The sequence below is a fragment of the Anolis carolinensis genome, chromosome 3 (assembly GCF_035594765.1).
Source record: "Anolis carolinensis isolate JA03-04 chromosome 3, rAnoCar3.1.pri, whole genome shotgun sequence".
Classification (NCBI taxonomy): domain Eukaryota; kingdom Metazoa; phylum Chordata; class Lepidosauria; order Squamata; family Dactyloidae; genus Anolis; species Anolis carolinensis.
The window spans coordinates 205248592-205265487 of record NC_085843.1 but is presented as its reverse complement, the minus strand read 5'-3'; the positions used below and the strand labels follow the sequence as shown (position 1 = coordinate 205265487).

General features: G+C 37.5%; 1 protein-coding gene across 7 annotated transcripts in view; it reads right to left on the bottom strand.

Annotated features, from left to right (window-relative positions):
- The window catches only part of adgra1 (adhesion G protein-coupled receptor A1), a 492840-nt gene that overhangs the window by 74128 nt on the left and 401816 nt on the right, over positions 1–16896 (bottom strand). For 6 of the 7 annotated variants that reach the window (XM_062976121.1, XM_062976119.1, XM_062976120.1 and 3 more), the window contains one exon: positions 6460–6605. In XM_062976121.1, the coding sequence (XP_062832191.1) occupies positions 6460–6605 (146 nt within the window). Of the gene's footprint in view, positions 1–6459; positions 6606–11100; positions 11221–16896 lie in introns of those variants that run through there. The other variant, XM_062976123.1, reaches the window with a different exon arrangement.

Sequence of the window (16896 nt, the reverse complement as noted above, 5' to 3'; positions counted from 1 at the left end):
ACATGATGTCATTCCTAGATCTTAGTCTGAGACCCTGAAATTTCATGACCTTTGATAGTTCTGACCCGGCAACACCATTGACAGCTCACACGAGCAGCCAGTTGACGATCACAAGCTGTATTTAGTCTAGTAAAATCCTCTTTACCATTTGACATGAAAAGTATAGACAACCAGATGCCTCTCCACAATATGCTCACCCTAGAATACTTTGGCCACATATGTTGATAACGCACAGGCTAGTTTCCAATAGTATTATTACACTAGAAGAAATCATATTGTACTCACCATCATCTAATTTTCAACCTCATCAGATGGGGTAATTTGCCAGTCGTACGCCGCTTGCTCTCCCCTCTCAACCACAGTGCCTATTACACGACACATATCTACTTCCAGCCCGGATTAATGGCAGAAGGGGAGAGCAATAGCATATGCCACGGCGACAGCAATATGTGAGGCTTTTTGTGCTGTCTTTAAAACAATGGAGGGAATCTGGGCAGCAGATGCTTCCCCCATGGAATGGGGCTAGTGGTGAGTCGGGCGATTCGGCGACAGCTTCTCCATGCTCCCTTTTAGGATTCTCCACGATGTGGGGCGAATCCAATAGCCAATGTGATAAGATCCTTAGGATATCATGCAAGTCCAGAGAATTCAGCACAGCTTCCAGCTGTAGAAGAGGTTGCACCATATTTTGTAGAAATAATTGCATAACAATATGCCCAAGTCCAGGCATACACAAGAGCAAATACATTGTTATTTGTGCTATTGAGAGAACCAAAGTTTTTCTCCACTGTCATTGTCCTGGATTTGAGCGATAGTTATTTCATTGCCAAGATATCTTGAATGTACTCAAACACCCCAAGGCATTGGAATGAAGAGATGGTTTAAGACATCTTGCAGCTCATTATACATCAGGAGCTTTAGGTAAGTGTTTCTTATGCTCACAGTACAGCTTTATCCGTGATTCAGTTTGGAAGGAAGATGTTTAACCAAATTAATTAGGAACACAGAATCATAGAGTTGTAAGAGTCCTCCAGGGAAGGAGACTCCACCATACTCCATGGGAAGTTCCCTTATTTTAAGTCAGATTACTGGTCCATTGGCTCAGTATAGTACACTTTCCCTGGCAGTTTTCCAGACAGTATTCTCTTTCAATTTTATTTGGACATCCTTTGCATTGCTTGGTAGAATACTAATACTAACCATGTCTAGTTCTGTTTAGCAGCATTCATACAAAATCAGACACCGAGTGTTCTAAATACCCATTCTTCAGATTTCTGATGAAAATATGAGGAAGCAGAACTGAACAGTCTTTTCCCAAGGGCTGTTTTCTCACTTTTTCTATGGCTCTAGGAAAATATGTTTGGAAGTTCATATTGAAAGAAAGTCCTCGTACCATTAATTTAATATTACTAAGCACTGCAGTATAAAGCAGATTTTTTTTCATTATCACAATTTAACAAGAAGATTAAGTTAGATGTTACTGAGACCACATAATAATCAGTTGCTGAATGAAAGGGGGAAAAACATTATAAAGTAGCTTAGAAAACACAAATATACAACACTGACTACTGATATAAGGTGAAGAAAAGCCAAGCTTCTGCTCATCTATTTCTATTGTAAGACATGCTGCATGGATATTTATAATAATCATGCAACAGTTTCTAAACTGTTCACCTATTTTTCCTTAGAGGATTATGGTTGTACAAGTCTAATAAATATAAACAGATGCCTACAAGCAGAAATCTGAGACCTTGGTGCTTTCTGCAATGTAGGCAGTGATTGCTACATATGCAAGTATTTGAAACTGATAATGGCACATTTGAATGGCATTTTCTGCAGTGCTACCCATTTCTTTTCAGAGCAAACATATGCAATTTACAAAGTGTCTTAAAGAAACATAGATTTCCCAACAGTCTTCAACAATAAAGACGTAAGTCCATACAGTAAAAGGAGCACTAATAAGTTTGGGAATACTAAATAAATAGAGAAATAAATAAATAAATAAATAATACAGAGCCTTGCTGGAAGGATTTGTATTTGTATTCTTATAAAACATTTGATTGTATCTGCAAGTATACAGTAGCTTCACTCCAGATTTGAAGTGCATGAAAATATGAACTTTTGGAGACAATTTCAAAACAAGCATCTCTGATGGACTTGGTGGAGTAATATAGACGGTCAACTCCAAATATTATGAAATTTAACTTTTGAAAAATTCAGTTGTATTAAGTGACTATAGAAACACTAATAATAATTTCAAAATGAAAGACTAATTGCCAATTAAAGGCATGATAATGTTTGGAGGACATTTAGAATTTTCCACATTATGTGCTGATTTTTTCGGTAAAACAAAATAGATTCGTCTGTATTGCTTAGCAGAGCACTCAGTATTACTGAATTATATTAGAATTAAATATTTTTGAGGTTCAGCCTCTAGGGCTAATGATGTCCTTAGTGAGAAAATCACAAAATAATTTAGAGAGGCATTAAACAATTACCTCTAGGTCTGTGGTATAAAAGGTAATGCTTTTGCTCCCATTCTAATAGCAACAATGTGTAATTATTTAATACTATAGGCCTGTGCTTGTGAAATGATGATTCCAACAGAGGTCTAATTAGAGAAATCTTTTCAGAAACCCATTTGTTTGTTTTTCTCCAACTGTACTAGGAAAAGAAATAGCTAAATACACAGTACGCTGGGTCCCTGCAACCTGAAATAATCTTTTACATTAATAAGCTGCAGCATATGAAACTGGCAATTTATCATAAACTACTGTGTGAGGAACATTTTAATGAATCACAAAGCCAAATTCTCAGTGAAAACAGTGCTTCTCATTTTGGTGGATTTAAAAATCAACAGAGGAATGCTGCCTTTTTCTTTAGACTTTATATAAAAGCTGTATGGTTATAAAGCAGATTTAAAATATAGTACGTGAATGCTTTCATTTGGAGGTGGGCTTGCTGGATGAGTGTTACTGTAGGTCCAATGCTTTTGGATAATTTCCAACAGAGTGCATACTCTATGTTTAGGTCAGTGATATCCAACTTTTGATCTCCAAGTGCTTTGAACATCAGCTCCCAGAATTCCCGAGTATTCGAGATGTTGGGCAGGGATTCTGGGAGTTAGAATCCCAAACACTTGGAGGACCAAAAGTTGGATGCAAATGATCTAAGTTTTTCATTAGTGGCCCACACTTTGCACCAAGGAACCAGCTATGGAAAAGCTGCAATTGCCCCATCTCAGGTAGAATGGCTGGTTTTTACTGGTTCCTATTAGTCACAAGAAGTATCTACAAAGTATGTTAAAGCCACAGGTTTATCTATATGTATATCTCAAGTACAGAAGATGATAATTTGGTGATCTGCTGATCTAAGGATGTTGACATATAATCAACAAAAATATTCAGAGTATGCTGTCCACAAGAGTAATGATATTTACAATCCAATTTTCCTAAACCCATCAAACATATATTAAGACCCAAATTAATTCTATGAAGATTTAAATACAATAAAGGAAGGAAGAATAAGCAATTCCACAGACAGCATGGTAGCTTTAAGGTTGGCTTCCAAAATGCACTAGAATTAGCATTAAGCAATCCAGCAATTACTCATTAATATGACACCACACTTAAAATTTCACGACTAATTAAAAGCAATTATGGTATCAACATATACCATTCCCTTGCCTATTATTCTTCCATGTTAGACATACCGTGAAAAAAGGCCCTGGAAATATTTTTGTAATGAGAAATGAACAATCAATGTGAAAGTCATACTTTACACTTAAGAGAGTCTAAAAGATCTACATTTCTGTCTTTCTAGTATCTATGAATGAGATAGCAAGTTGGCCTAAAGGAATGTAGAACTCCAACCCATATGCCCAACTATTAAGAGTTATGTTTTAGCTAACCTCCAAATAACATTGACAAATATATAATCTAAAAGCTAATTAACTCTTGAATTTAGCTTTCTATAATGCAAGTTTTAAGATTGTCATGGTTCCATTGTATACAACTAGAGCAATGGATCAAAAACTGGGTAAAAAAACCCAATAAAAATGGAAGTAAACTTAATCAATTTAAATAATTAATACAAAATGGAAGAGACAAGAGAGGAACATAAAGATTTGAAAGGATTACCAAGTAAAATATATAAGATATTAATTGAAATAAATGAAGGAAAAATAAAAAAATAACAATCTCAAGGAGATTTGGGAGGAGGATTTAGGGATTTAGGGACAAAAAATAAATGAAATGGAGTGGTCACAGTTATGGAGACAGAGACATTTGAAAAATGTATCAATACAAGTTAAAGAAAATTATTGTAAGTTGATATGGAAATGGTATCTAACACCCATAAAAATAGCAAATATAAACAAAAATTATTTAAAAAATTGTTGGAGAGTATGCCAAGAAGTGGGTACATATATACATATGTGGTGGCAATGTAAATATGTAAGTAAATTTTGGGAAGAGGTATTTAAAGAGATAGAAGATATAATGAATATCAAGATAGAAAGAAGTCTTAGTATAGTTTTATTATCTTTATATAATAATAAACAGTTGAAAAAAGAGGAAAAAGATGTGATATCAAATTTATTACCAATAGCAAGACTGCTTATAGCAAAGAACTGGAAAAGGGAAATAAAAATACAAATAGAATAGTGGTATAAGGAAGTATGGAAATTGGCAATAAATGATAAGCCAGCATGTAAATTAAAAGTTAAAAGAGGGATATGGAAACAAAATGATTTTGATGATGTATGGAGAAATTTATTGAAAGAGGATTCAAAAAAGAAGAATGGAAAATTACTTCCACAAGAGAAAATGAAATTTTGGACAGAGGATGTATAAAAGAAGTAGACCGGGGGGAGGGGAGCACGGTGGTATGGGACAGAAAATATATTTGTATGAAAATAATAGTAGATGCAAAAAAGTATTGGATTGAATATTGAATATTATGGGTCTGCTGTATAAAAAATGATGTATAACAAATGTTTTAATAAAAAGATTTTATTTAATTTTTTTTAAAAAACAAACAAATAAATAGTTGGGCTGGTTCCGAAAGAGACCTGGCTTACACTGCCATCACCTGGTTTTGGGGCTTGGGAAGGCACTTATCATCTTCTCCTGTCCTTCATGTTACAACAGTCAACATTGGCTACAGTGATGTCAAGGCAACCAGGTGATTGGGGAAGGAGGGGGCCATTTCTCCTCTCCCCTTCCCATGTCACCCCACAATGTCACTAATATGACGGCTGACCTGCAGGACCTGTGTCACACCTGAAGACCACTGGGAGGGGATAGTAAGCATGGCCATCCAATGATGCCAAACTGAATTTGGCACTGTTAGGTAGTTGAAATACCCTCCCACCTCCACAGTACTCCAGTAAAGGGCTGTATAAACCATCCCGAGGCCAATCTGGCTTACACCCTAGTGGATCAGCCCCAGGTAACAGGTCAGTGTAGATAGATTCCCGGTGAATCAAATTACTCAATCTGGATACACCAGGAAATTGAAGAATGGCTGTAGTGCACCAGGAAGAATCGGTAGAGAAGTTACAGGAGAATAGAGCACACAAGCATAAGGGGAGATGTTCAATTCAGGCTTCCGTTTAACTTCACTGTCAAATAATTTCCACCACTAAAAATGTAGCTTGCCAGTTGCATTATATACCTCAGTTCTCCAGATTATAAGAAATTACTTCATATGGTTCTTCCCTATATCTTTGACTTCTCGACACAAACAAAGATGCATGTAAACATAAACAACCATTTTATTATAATATTTTATGTATGCCCCCCCCCCTCTCCAAAAGGAGTCGGGGTGGCTTAGAACAAGCAATAATACAGAAATATAAGCAATACAGTAGAGTCTCACTTATCCAACATAAATGAGCCAGCAGAACGTTGGATAAGCAAAAATGTTGGATAATAAGGAAGGATGAAGGAAAAGCCTATTAAACGTCAAATTACATTATGATTTTACAAATTAAGCACCAATACATCATGTTTTACAACAAACCAACAGAAAAAGCAGTTCAATCCAAGGTAATGTTATGCAGTAATTACTGTATTTACGAATTTAGCACCAATACATTGCAATGTATTGAAAACATTGACTACAAAAAACCAGACTACTAAAAGGCAGACTGCATTGGATAATACAGAACACTGGATAAACGAAGGTTGGATAAGCGTCACTCTACTGTACATGTTGCCTTAAATATGGGTGATACAACTAAGCTAGTGACACTGGAGATCACACAAAAGGGATATCATTTTTTAGTACAGCAACTAGTATATTTCTGAACATTTTCTAACAAACACTGGGTTTCAAACCATGACTACATTGTTCAGAAACACAGCAATATTTACATTTTCCACTATGATCTGAACTGGAGGTCACCAAAGATTAATTGTAGAACAACCGTCACAGAAGGATAATAATCACCCATACCTGAGCAATGGCTGTTTTGGATAAGAAGGTTGGTCACTATTTTGGGAGGTTTGAGGCTTTTTTGTAACTTGCTTATAAATATTCCTTGCAGTGACTCCAATCCACAGCATTGTAGCAAGTGTAGAATAATGGAGCACAATGCCAACCTAGAATAGAAGAATAATAGTGAATAAAAATATAGAAATGAACGGAAAAATAAGACATGCCACAATGATCATTCTACTGAATATGTTTGAAAGTATACTTTTTGCAAAATGAAATTTATTCCTTGTTATTTAATCACTCAATAACTCTTTTAGCATTTCTGTGGCTCATTTTAATCAGTACAAGAATGTGAAAGGGAAACCAAGTGCCATTTTTGGAGAAAGTCAGATTTCTATTTTTAAAAAAGTGTTCAAGATTTGCACTTTATTTTGTTTATTTCCCCCTTTTGGTTAAGGGATTACTACTGTGATCCTTTTTTGTTTGTTTGTTTAATCCAAGGAAAACAAGGAAGGGACTGCCCTTACTTTAAAACCATATACAGACAGTCCCTGAGGTACAAACATCTGACTTACAAATGACTCATAGTTAAGAACAGGGGTGAAACAACAGCGAGTGAGAAAAATCTACCCCTCAGAAGGGAAGCTCACTCCTGGAAGAGTTTTCATGGGGAAAAGGTGTCTCTACTGAAGTTTTATTGCCAATCCTTGTTTCCACAAGGCTTTTTTTTTTTTTCAAAATCCAGCTATCACAAGGACAGAAAGTGGGGTAAAATCTTCTGAACTGGTGCACAGATAGCAAAATAAACACCACACAGGGGAGTAGACCCTTCCCTATGCTATCCAAAACATGCATGCATATGTGTGTGGCTGGAGTTACACTTAAAAATGCCACTGTTCCGACCTACATACAAATTCAACTTAAGAACAAAGCTACAGAACCTATCTTGTTTGTAACTTCGGGACTGCCTGTAGCGCACTTTTAGGTCCAAACTACTATAGCTGCTAAGGGGAATGTATATTTTTCTGTAATTCACTTATTTTCTCTGACAAATTTTCTCACAAATACATGCTTAAGAATACAAGCCTTCAAAATCAAGGCTATCGTTATTATTCAGTGAACAACCAGAAAACAATACAAGCTGAATGTTGGTGAGTTTGATCATGTGCTATAACAAATAGATGTTTTTCACCCCTAGAGAGAAAAGCTCATTTGAAAAAATAACCCATGCTAAATGAATTCTTCAATTTTTCCTTTGTTAATTGATTGGAATATGCATGAAAGCTGAGCACATCTGCACAGACACTATTCTCAAATGTTTCTAGGAAAAGAATAATCACATTTCAAGAACATGAGCATTTCTCTGCAGCAACCACATCTCAGTTGTTTTGATTTACAATAATATAGTAATAACCAAAATTCCTTAAAAAACATGGGACTAAATCCATTGTTAATCCTACTTACACTAAACTCACTGAAATGAAAGAGATCTGCTAATCACAACCAATTTTACACTTTAGTCTACTGTTGGCTTTGGAGCAGGGAGGGGGGCAGTGGTTTTATTCTTTGCTATTTTTAAATATATCCAAACATTAGGCCTTGTTGAAAATATTCCATGTAATGTTGACTGGAAAGACGTTTGTCCCTGTGACTGTAGGGATAGAAATATAAAACCGTGACCTTGCAAATCTTTATACTTTTGCCAAATCAAAGCAGAACTGTGCAATGTGCATACAAAACATAAAGTACAGATTCATGCTAATGTTGCACATTGAAGTAAGCAGCTAGATCCATTCACAAGAGACCATATAATAAAAAAAAGTGCCGCCACAGTCTGACATGGTATGCACATGTTCTGGAAGAACCGTTTTATTGGAGGTGTTTAGTTTTACAACCGGCAGAGTTCACATGCAACCCACACTGATTGCTTGTAATGCTTTTGTAATGCTCTGTATATCTTTCTGCAGACAGTACTAACTCCCAAGGTCTTTCCCAGCTATACATGATGTCCCACTGCAAACAGCAGTGAAAGAAAACTCTTTGTGTACACAGGTAATGATGCTTCCTGAGGATGCTGGGATATTTGCAATAGATAATAGGTTTACACCACTCAAAAGCAGGGCTGTGAAAACTATTCCATTCATGGCCACAGTTCATGTTTGAATTTGAGCTTCTTGAATTAAAGCTGAATTGATTTGTTAAGCTTTGTTGGCAAGCGGATAATAGACCTGCTACTGTTTTGCTAATTATGTGTCATGTAATGCAAATTAAATGTATAGAGTCAATGAAAAGCAACCTTTTACTGTAGCATTTTACCATTAACATTCAATTTAGCCTGATGCAAAGGCGGAAGTGACACATCCTAAATCTCACCTTTAAAAACCAGACACAGGGCGTTTCCAGACAGCACTAAATTACGGGTTTTTCATGAGGGGATAAAAACCCAGGACCTGAGAGCAGGCCGCACACAGACCTGTCGATCCCAGGATTTCTGCCTATATCTAGGCTTTGTTATGACATTTTGAAGCCTGCAAGATGGCCACAGCAAGACATCCACCAGAAATTTCGGCTTAAAAAAAACACCTTTAAATGTGCTGATGCAAATATAAGAGTTTTGTTCCTGGGTTTTGACATGTAATCAACTTTCCCCAGGTTTTTATGATAAAAGCAATGAGGAACAGACATATATAACCCAGGAACATCTCCCCATTGTTCCCAGACACAAATACACAACCAAACCTGCCTGGACAGATGGCCATGCAGTCTCTGAATGATACGAATGATGAAGTTCTGTTCCTGGCTTGAAAGTGTCAGTTCCTGTTTAATAGTGTAGTCCTGATTTTGAAAGTAGTGGTCCAAACTTCATTAAATGTGTGGAGGATGAAGTTTCTCTTGCCAGGACAAAGTTTTCTCCCTCTAATCAACTTTTGCCATCTTTTCAGGATAAAAGCAATGAGAAATTGACATGTATAGCCCAGGAACAAACCAACATTAAAAATCCCGTATTTTTGGAGTGTACAAACATTTTCTGAATGTACGATTAGAATATCTGTATTTTCCAGTCAGAACCAGAATATTCCGACAACTGAAAATCTCACTTTTATAGAGCTTTGTAGCGATTCGTCCTGTGTTTTCAGGGGACGTTGTTTGGTCACCTGCCATTTTGAACTGAGAGCTCCTGGGATAAACGTCCTGTGTGGATGGGCCCTCAGTTATTTGGACAGGCCCACAAGGAGTCCTGGGGCTTCCCTGCGACCCATACCGCACCTTCTGGGCTCTAAGAGCCCAGAAGGTGCAAGATTGCCCTAAACCCTCCCCAAATCCCTTAAAAATGGGGGGAAACAGTAAAAATAACTTACCGGCCTCCATTAGGGCTCACAGCACAGTCTGCGGGATGTACCATTACGCGCAAAAAAACCAAGGGGGAGACAGGAGCTATTTGGCTCCCCCTTGGTTTTTTACACGTAATGGTACATCCCAGGGACTGTGCTGAAAGGCCTAATGGAGGCTGGTAAGTTATTTCTACTGTTTCTTCCTATTTTTAAGGGGTTTTGGGAGGGGGAGGGGACTGTCTTCATGTTTTCTAGGTAGGTACCGGGAGGACATGTAGAAAACACTTGTGGAAAGCACGGGCCTTTGGGACAGTGTGCAGATTATAATCCACCTCAACCTGGGTTTTTAAAATCCAGGTTGAAGCGGACTTTACTGCTGTCTGGAACCGTCTTGAGCTGGGGTCCTCAAACTTTTTAAGCCGAGGGCCGGTCCACAATCCTTCAGACTGTTGAGGGGCCAGATTATCATTTGGAAAAAAATACAAATTCCGATGCACACTGCATATGTCTTATTTGTAGTGCAAAAACAACAACAACAACAAGAACAATGAAAGAACAATACAATATTTAAAAATAAAAACAATTTTAACCAACATACATTGATCAGGATTTCAATGGGAAGTGTGCTCCTGCTTCTGGCCAATGAGATAGTCAAGTTAATTAGGGTTGTTGCTGTTGTTGTTGTTGTGTGCCTTCAAGTCATTTCAGACTTTGGGCGAGCCTAAGTCTAAAATGTATTTATTTATTATTTATTTACTGCATTTATTTACTACATTTGTATCACACCCTTCTCACCCCAAAGGGGACTCAAGAGTGGCTTACAAATTATATGTACATACAATATATTATATTATTAGCACAGCACAATATTAGCATTATATATTACTATCTTGAACTATACCACTATACTGTAATATTATTAGTAATATTATATGTAATATAGAATATATAATTAATATTATTATATGGTATTATTATTAGTGTTATATTGTATTATATTATAATATTATTATCAATATTATATGTACATTCGACATATTATATTATTAGCATAGCACAATATTAGCATTATATATTACTATATTGAACTATACCACTATACTGTAATATTATTAGTAATATTATATGTAATATAGAATATATAATTAATATTATTGTAATACTATTATCAATATTATATGTATATACAATATATTATATTATAAAACTGAGGGCGGGGGCCAGGTAAATGGCCTCGGAGGGCCGCATCCGGCCCCCGGGCCTTAGTTTGGGGACCCCTGGTCTTGAATATATAGATCTGCATAAGTATCCAGTCCTTGTTGTGTACCTTCAAGTTTGTTCAAACTTATGGTGATCCTATCGCAGGATTTTCTTGGCAAGTTTTGTTCAGAGGGTTTTTGCCTTTTCGTCCTCTTAGGCTTAGAGTGTGTGAATTTCCCAAGGTTACTGAATGGATTTCCATTCCGAGTGATATTCAAACTCTGGTGTCCTAGAGTCCTAGTCCAACGCCGAAGTGACTACACCAAACTGGATCTTGAATTGCTGAACAAAAATGCATGGCGTCAGACTGTTTCTAATTGAAATCGCAAGGCTGAAAATGTGTTTACATATGAATATGTTTGGGCTGCTTTCTATAGCACCTTGTAATGTATTCATTATTTCTCCCCACTTCGTCCTTTCATTTCCATGCCATCATTCCTATAACAGCTTACATACGGTAAGCTGAAACTACTCGAGGGCCCAACCATCTTAACTGGGTCTTCACCTGCATAGTTGTTTGTTAGGGCTGCCCCAGACTGAGCTGTTTTCCACTGATCCTGGCACCAATCTAGTCTACAATACCATATCTTGGCACACTGTAGGAACAAATAGTGCCTGGGGCTGGAGAGGAGGAAATTGTCTATGATGAAGCCAGCAAATATTAAGAACTTACTGTTTTATATATTTGGTAGCTAAATAAGTAACCTAAAGCAAGGTCCATTAGGGCAAAACCAGCAACAACCCCATTTCTAATTCTTGCACTTTACTCCTCTGTAACAATTAGAACAATTTACCTTTTGCCATCACATCATTGGTGGTGGCTATGATATGACTTGTGAAAAACTATCAACTGTTGCAAAGGAGCTGGGAGAAAACAAAAGAAATGTGGACTAAATTTTGTGATTGCTTTATATTTTGGAAGGTACAAAAATTACTATTTGTTTTTATAGATTATATCATCAAAACTGATAATGTTATTCTGCAAAGTTGTGTAGCATTTCAAGATATTCATTTCATTTTAACTTGGATTTAATCCAGCATTTTTATTACATGTGATCTAGGCACATTTTGGTTTTTAAAAAAGGTTTACATGAAATCTCACATATTTTGTGTACATAAATGCCATCCCAGGAGAAAGCTAGGATATAAAATACATAACATGTCTTTGTGACCTGATCTAACAGACATTTTTGGTAAGAAATCATTCTCTATAATGCACTTTTCTCTGTTATTTTCATTAAACTATGCATTATTGTGTGTACTTTTCATTTATATCACACAGTTATAGTGATGCATTCCACAACTGCCATGGTAACATCACATGGAATCATGAGATTTGCAGTTTGTTTCTTACTGTGTGCTTTGGACCATTTCCAACTTAGGGCAAACCTAAGGTGGATCTATCAGGTGGTTTTCTTGGGCAAGATTTGTTAACAGGGAGTTTGTCTTTATCTTGTGCTGAGGCTGATTTGTTCAAGGTCACTCAGTGGGTTTGCATGGTTAAATCTCACAAAATCCTAGTTCAAACTACAGACCACTACACATCACTGGCTCTCTTATAGTGTTTAGAATTCTCGACCAGAGTTCTTCCCCAAAGTACAAAACCTGGGATTCCTTAGGATGCAGCTATGGAACATAAAGTGAAACCACAGTGCTCCAATTATGTCGAGTAAATGGGTTGCAGTATGCCCAGGTTTCAGTGGAATTAGAATGATTATGCTAGAAAATTTGATGTACAACACATATTCACTCCTTTGGGTGTGGGTGAAAAATCAATCTGAATAGCATCGGAGATATGGGCTTGTCTTCTGATGTCAGAAAGGTGGTCATTATCCAACATAAATAGCTCCTTGGCCAAACCACCAGGTGGTACTTTAAAACATTTGGCATACAATTGCTGGCTAGTAGCCAAACTTTGCTCCTCCATTTTCTGATGGAGACAAGAGCTCTCAGCTGGTATTTATTTACACAAATCAGCTAAGTGCAGAGCCAGCTTCATGTGCCATTTGTCATTCTGGCAGAAATACCAAACAGGAAGGATGCCCTAATGTCTCTGATCACTGGGATAACAGTGGGGATTACCCTGAATATTTTCCCTATTGTCAGGGAAATCCCTGTTGTTATCCCTGAACAGTAACTGGAGACAGTGGAGAGCTCTCAAGACAAGGGCATAGCAGGTTTTGTTCAGAAAGTCCTGGGAACTGGATGGATAATTCTGTGTACTAAATCAATCCAAAGACTGGAGGTTTTACTGTGTGATCTGGTCATGGTGACACCAGGCCATTAATTGCATTTCATTCTGATTATTGCAACATGATATGCGCAAAGGTTGTTCAGAATTTCTTTGGGTACAGAATGCTGTCCCCTAGGTCCTTGACTATGACTACTGATTTTCCTTAACATGGTATTTCTCTGTAACAGCTTGTTTTGGGAGAATGGAGGTGAGTTTAACATGACCCAGGATTCAGCTCTGTCCTTTTTAATTCTATGGTAATATTCGACTTCAGGAATAATGAAAAGGCTGATAAATGTACTTATGGGTACAGGCAGCAAAATGCAGGGCTTGTTTTCATCAGTATTCATTTTGTATCCACAGATTTGTTTTCAATGATCAAGAAGGTGTGACAGGCAGCAGGAAAATGAAAGCTGAAGTATGTGGGAGTTGCCTTTCTCTCATTACCAAATGGCTTTAGGAACCATGGCCTTGTGGACAGAGGATACAAAAATATATAAGAAAGGCTATCTGGGCTTTCAAAATGTGGAAGATCTTGTAGGGGAATTTGAGCTCAAAACGCAGAGATCCTTTCACAGTGTTGGGACAGAAGAAGAATCTCAATGAGCTCAGCTGCTGTACAAATACTATGTGTAAGTCAAAATGTCATTTCCACTTTATTGTGGCAGATTTTTCTGTGCACATGTCTAGCACTGAGGTTTTTAAGTGTCTAAAATCCCCTGGGCATATTACACCGACCACCAGCCAAATGAAAATGTGATAAGTGAATACTATCCATATCTCAGTGAAGTCAACAGCAAACCTCTTATTGATTTTAAAAGTTTTGGATCACACAATTTTTTTAAGGTTAAGATTCATTCTCTGTGTATGCTTTTAAAATCTGTTCACTATCTTTGGAGACATCTTAAAGACAGTATGATAGTGGCAGTTGCTATGGTAATGACTAGTTTCATTACTGATTACCCAAATAAAAAGTTGCATAAACCTACATAATATGCTGGTTCCCTTGGGGAACCTTTGGTTGCATCCTTCTTTTAGTTAATTTCTCCCTCTCTATGCACAAATACATTTCAGGGATTTCTCCTAGCTTTTTTTTTAAAAAAAACCCTTTTAGAGCAATGTTTACGTGATATCTATATTCCCTTTGTAAAATTCACATGTATGTTTTAGTGTGATCCAAACATCTTTTCCCTTGGGATCATTCTAGTTCTTTGGAATTTTTATTTTTCTCAGCACTAAAACTACAGGAGGATGTTTCTGGGAAATGCTATTTTCTCCCAACAAACTACTTCTGTTCCCTTTGTATTCAGTGGGTTTTAGTTCCAGAACATCTTGTGGATACCAAAATATCTGGATGCTCAAGTCCCATTATATACATAGTAAAATGGCATCCCTTATACAAAATGGCAAAATCAAGGTTTGCTTTTTTGTTTTTTAATGTTTACAAACCATGAATGATGAAATCTGTAGACATGGAGGACCAACTATACTGCACGGTTTGAGGTGAAACAAACATTACAGACAGTTACTGGACAGTATCCATAGCAACCAGAATGGTCTATGACATATGATCCAATAGTGTCTTCCATTTCACATTTTTTTCCAATTTAGAAAAATGTTTGGGATAAAGTATCATTGTTGGTCTCACATAGACTAGTTCCACTGATTTAATTGCTGAACAGTAAATCAATATATGTGGAAATCTCATTGGTTCAATGGGTAAGAAGTCTACTTGAACCAGCAGTTGGATCTAGCCCAAGAAGGAAAATTGCAAAACTTGTTGTTTGAACCTCAACTCTCAGCATTCCTCACTATCATCTATGCTGGGGGTAAAGCTAATATAGCACTTGCATTGCATCAACATCTGGAGATCTGCACAATCTGCATTCTCTGATTTAAAACTTTATTTTGATTGTCAGTATGACCTCTATATCCAAGAAGGATACATTTCTGGATTCCTCATAAATATGCACAACCTTGAATACTAGTGAACCCTATTGAAATGAAGGACATTTCCTGGAGAGTGGAGAATCTAAAAAAGGCAGTGGTTCTCAACCTGTGGGCCCCCAGATGTTTTGGTATTCAACTCCCAGAAATCCTAACAGCTGGTAAATTGGCTGGAACTTCTGGGATAGTAGGCCAAAACACCTGGGAAGTCGTCTTTTGCATTTGAATAGAATCACTACCTGTTTCTATTTGTACCATTTGTATGGCTGTTTCCGTGTCTGTCTGCCGCTTAGGGAAAGGGGCGCCTATACGAATGAGCTTTTCTGTCCAAGGTCCCAAAAAAACAAAAATTTTTCGGGCCTTGGTCAGCAAAGCACCAGGGCCTGCCAGCCAGGGCATCTAAGTGGGCCCAGTGCTCAGCTGTAGGCCCTGAGTGCCAGGCCTATGAGCATTGAGCGCTCGATGGCTCATAGGCCCGGCCCGCAGGAGCTACAATTGAGCTTGCAGGACCTACAGGTAAGCATCGAGCGCTCGATGCTCGTAGGCCCAACTCATATGTCTACAAGTGTTGAGTGCTTAATGCTTGACTATAGGCCCTGTGAGCTGGGCCTATAAGCCATTGAGCACTCAATGCCTACAGCTAAGCACTCAACACCCGTAGGCCCAACAGGCAGGACCTAAGACCATCGAGCACTCAATAGGTCGTAGGCCCGGCTCACAGGGTCTATGAACATTGAGTGGGGGAACTGTAGCTGTTTGGTCGGCTGATTTTTGGTGCTTAGCTGTAGGCTCTGGCTGGCAGGTCCTACAGCCGAGCACCAAAAATCAGCTGACCAAACAGCTACCATTCCCCCTTTTTTTCCATTTCACTGCTTCTTTGTTCTGGAGGGGGTTGTACAATTCCGTGCCATCCGAATTGTCAGAACGGTACAAAACCACAAAAGAAACAGATGAAACAGGATTCGGGCCCAACTTTACTGGGAACCCACTACCTAAAGACAACATATTTTGCCATATATGGACAAGCGAAACCACAGATAAGTGAGTCACACTGCACCTGGGATATGAGTCTACTATGCAAAAGAACAATGGCTCAAGAGAATGTATTCATTTTATATGTTTTATAGAATAGGTTTGAAAGATACTGACTAGTCTTTGAAAATTTTCAGAAATATCAGAAAAAAAGATCCTTTGCTTTATAGCATTGAAATCTATTTTATTGGACTTTAAAAAACTGTGTTAGCAGAATAGAATGTAAATTAGATTGTTCTGATACAGCAGGGTCATTCTGATATTCTTATTTGTTTTTGAACTCACTGTTCTCTTTACTTGTATATGGAAAAGTGGATACAGGGCTATTTTATGGGCTAAGCAGGTCATATAACTACAGACCAGATCTGTTATTCTCAGCATGTGTCATTTGTGGAAATTTGAAAAGCTGAAGCAGTTGGAACGAGGTGGAAAAATATCAGAGCGGATGGCCAAGTGTTATATGATTGCTTGGTCTGTGAAAATGTTTCTTAGACTGATCATAAGCAGATTGGGGGGGAATGAAGGGAAAGTAGCTGCCTTAAGGCTATACACATATTAATAAACAGAACTCTTCTACACCATCATTTGGAATCTGATACCTTGGCAATATATAACTAACATAGACCATCCAAATTATGGAGAGAAATTCAT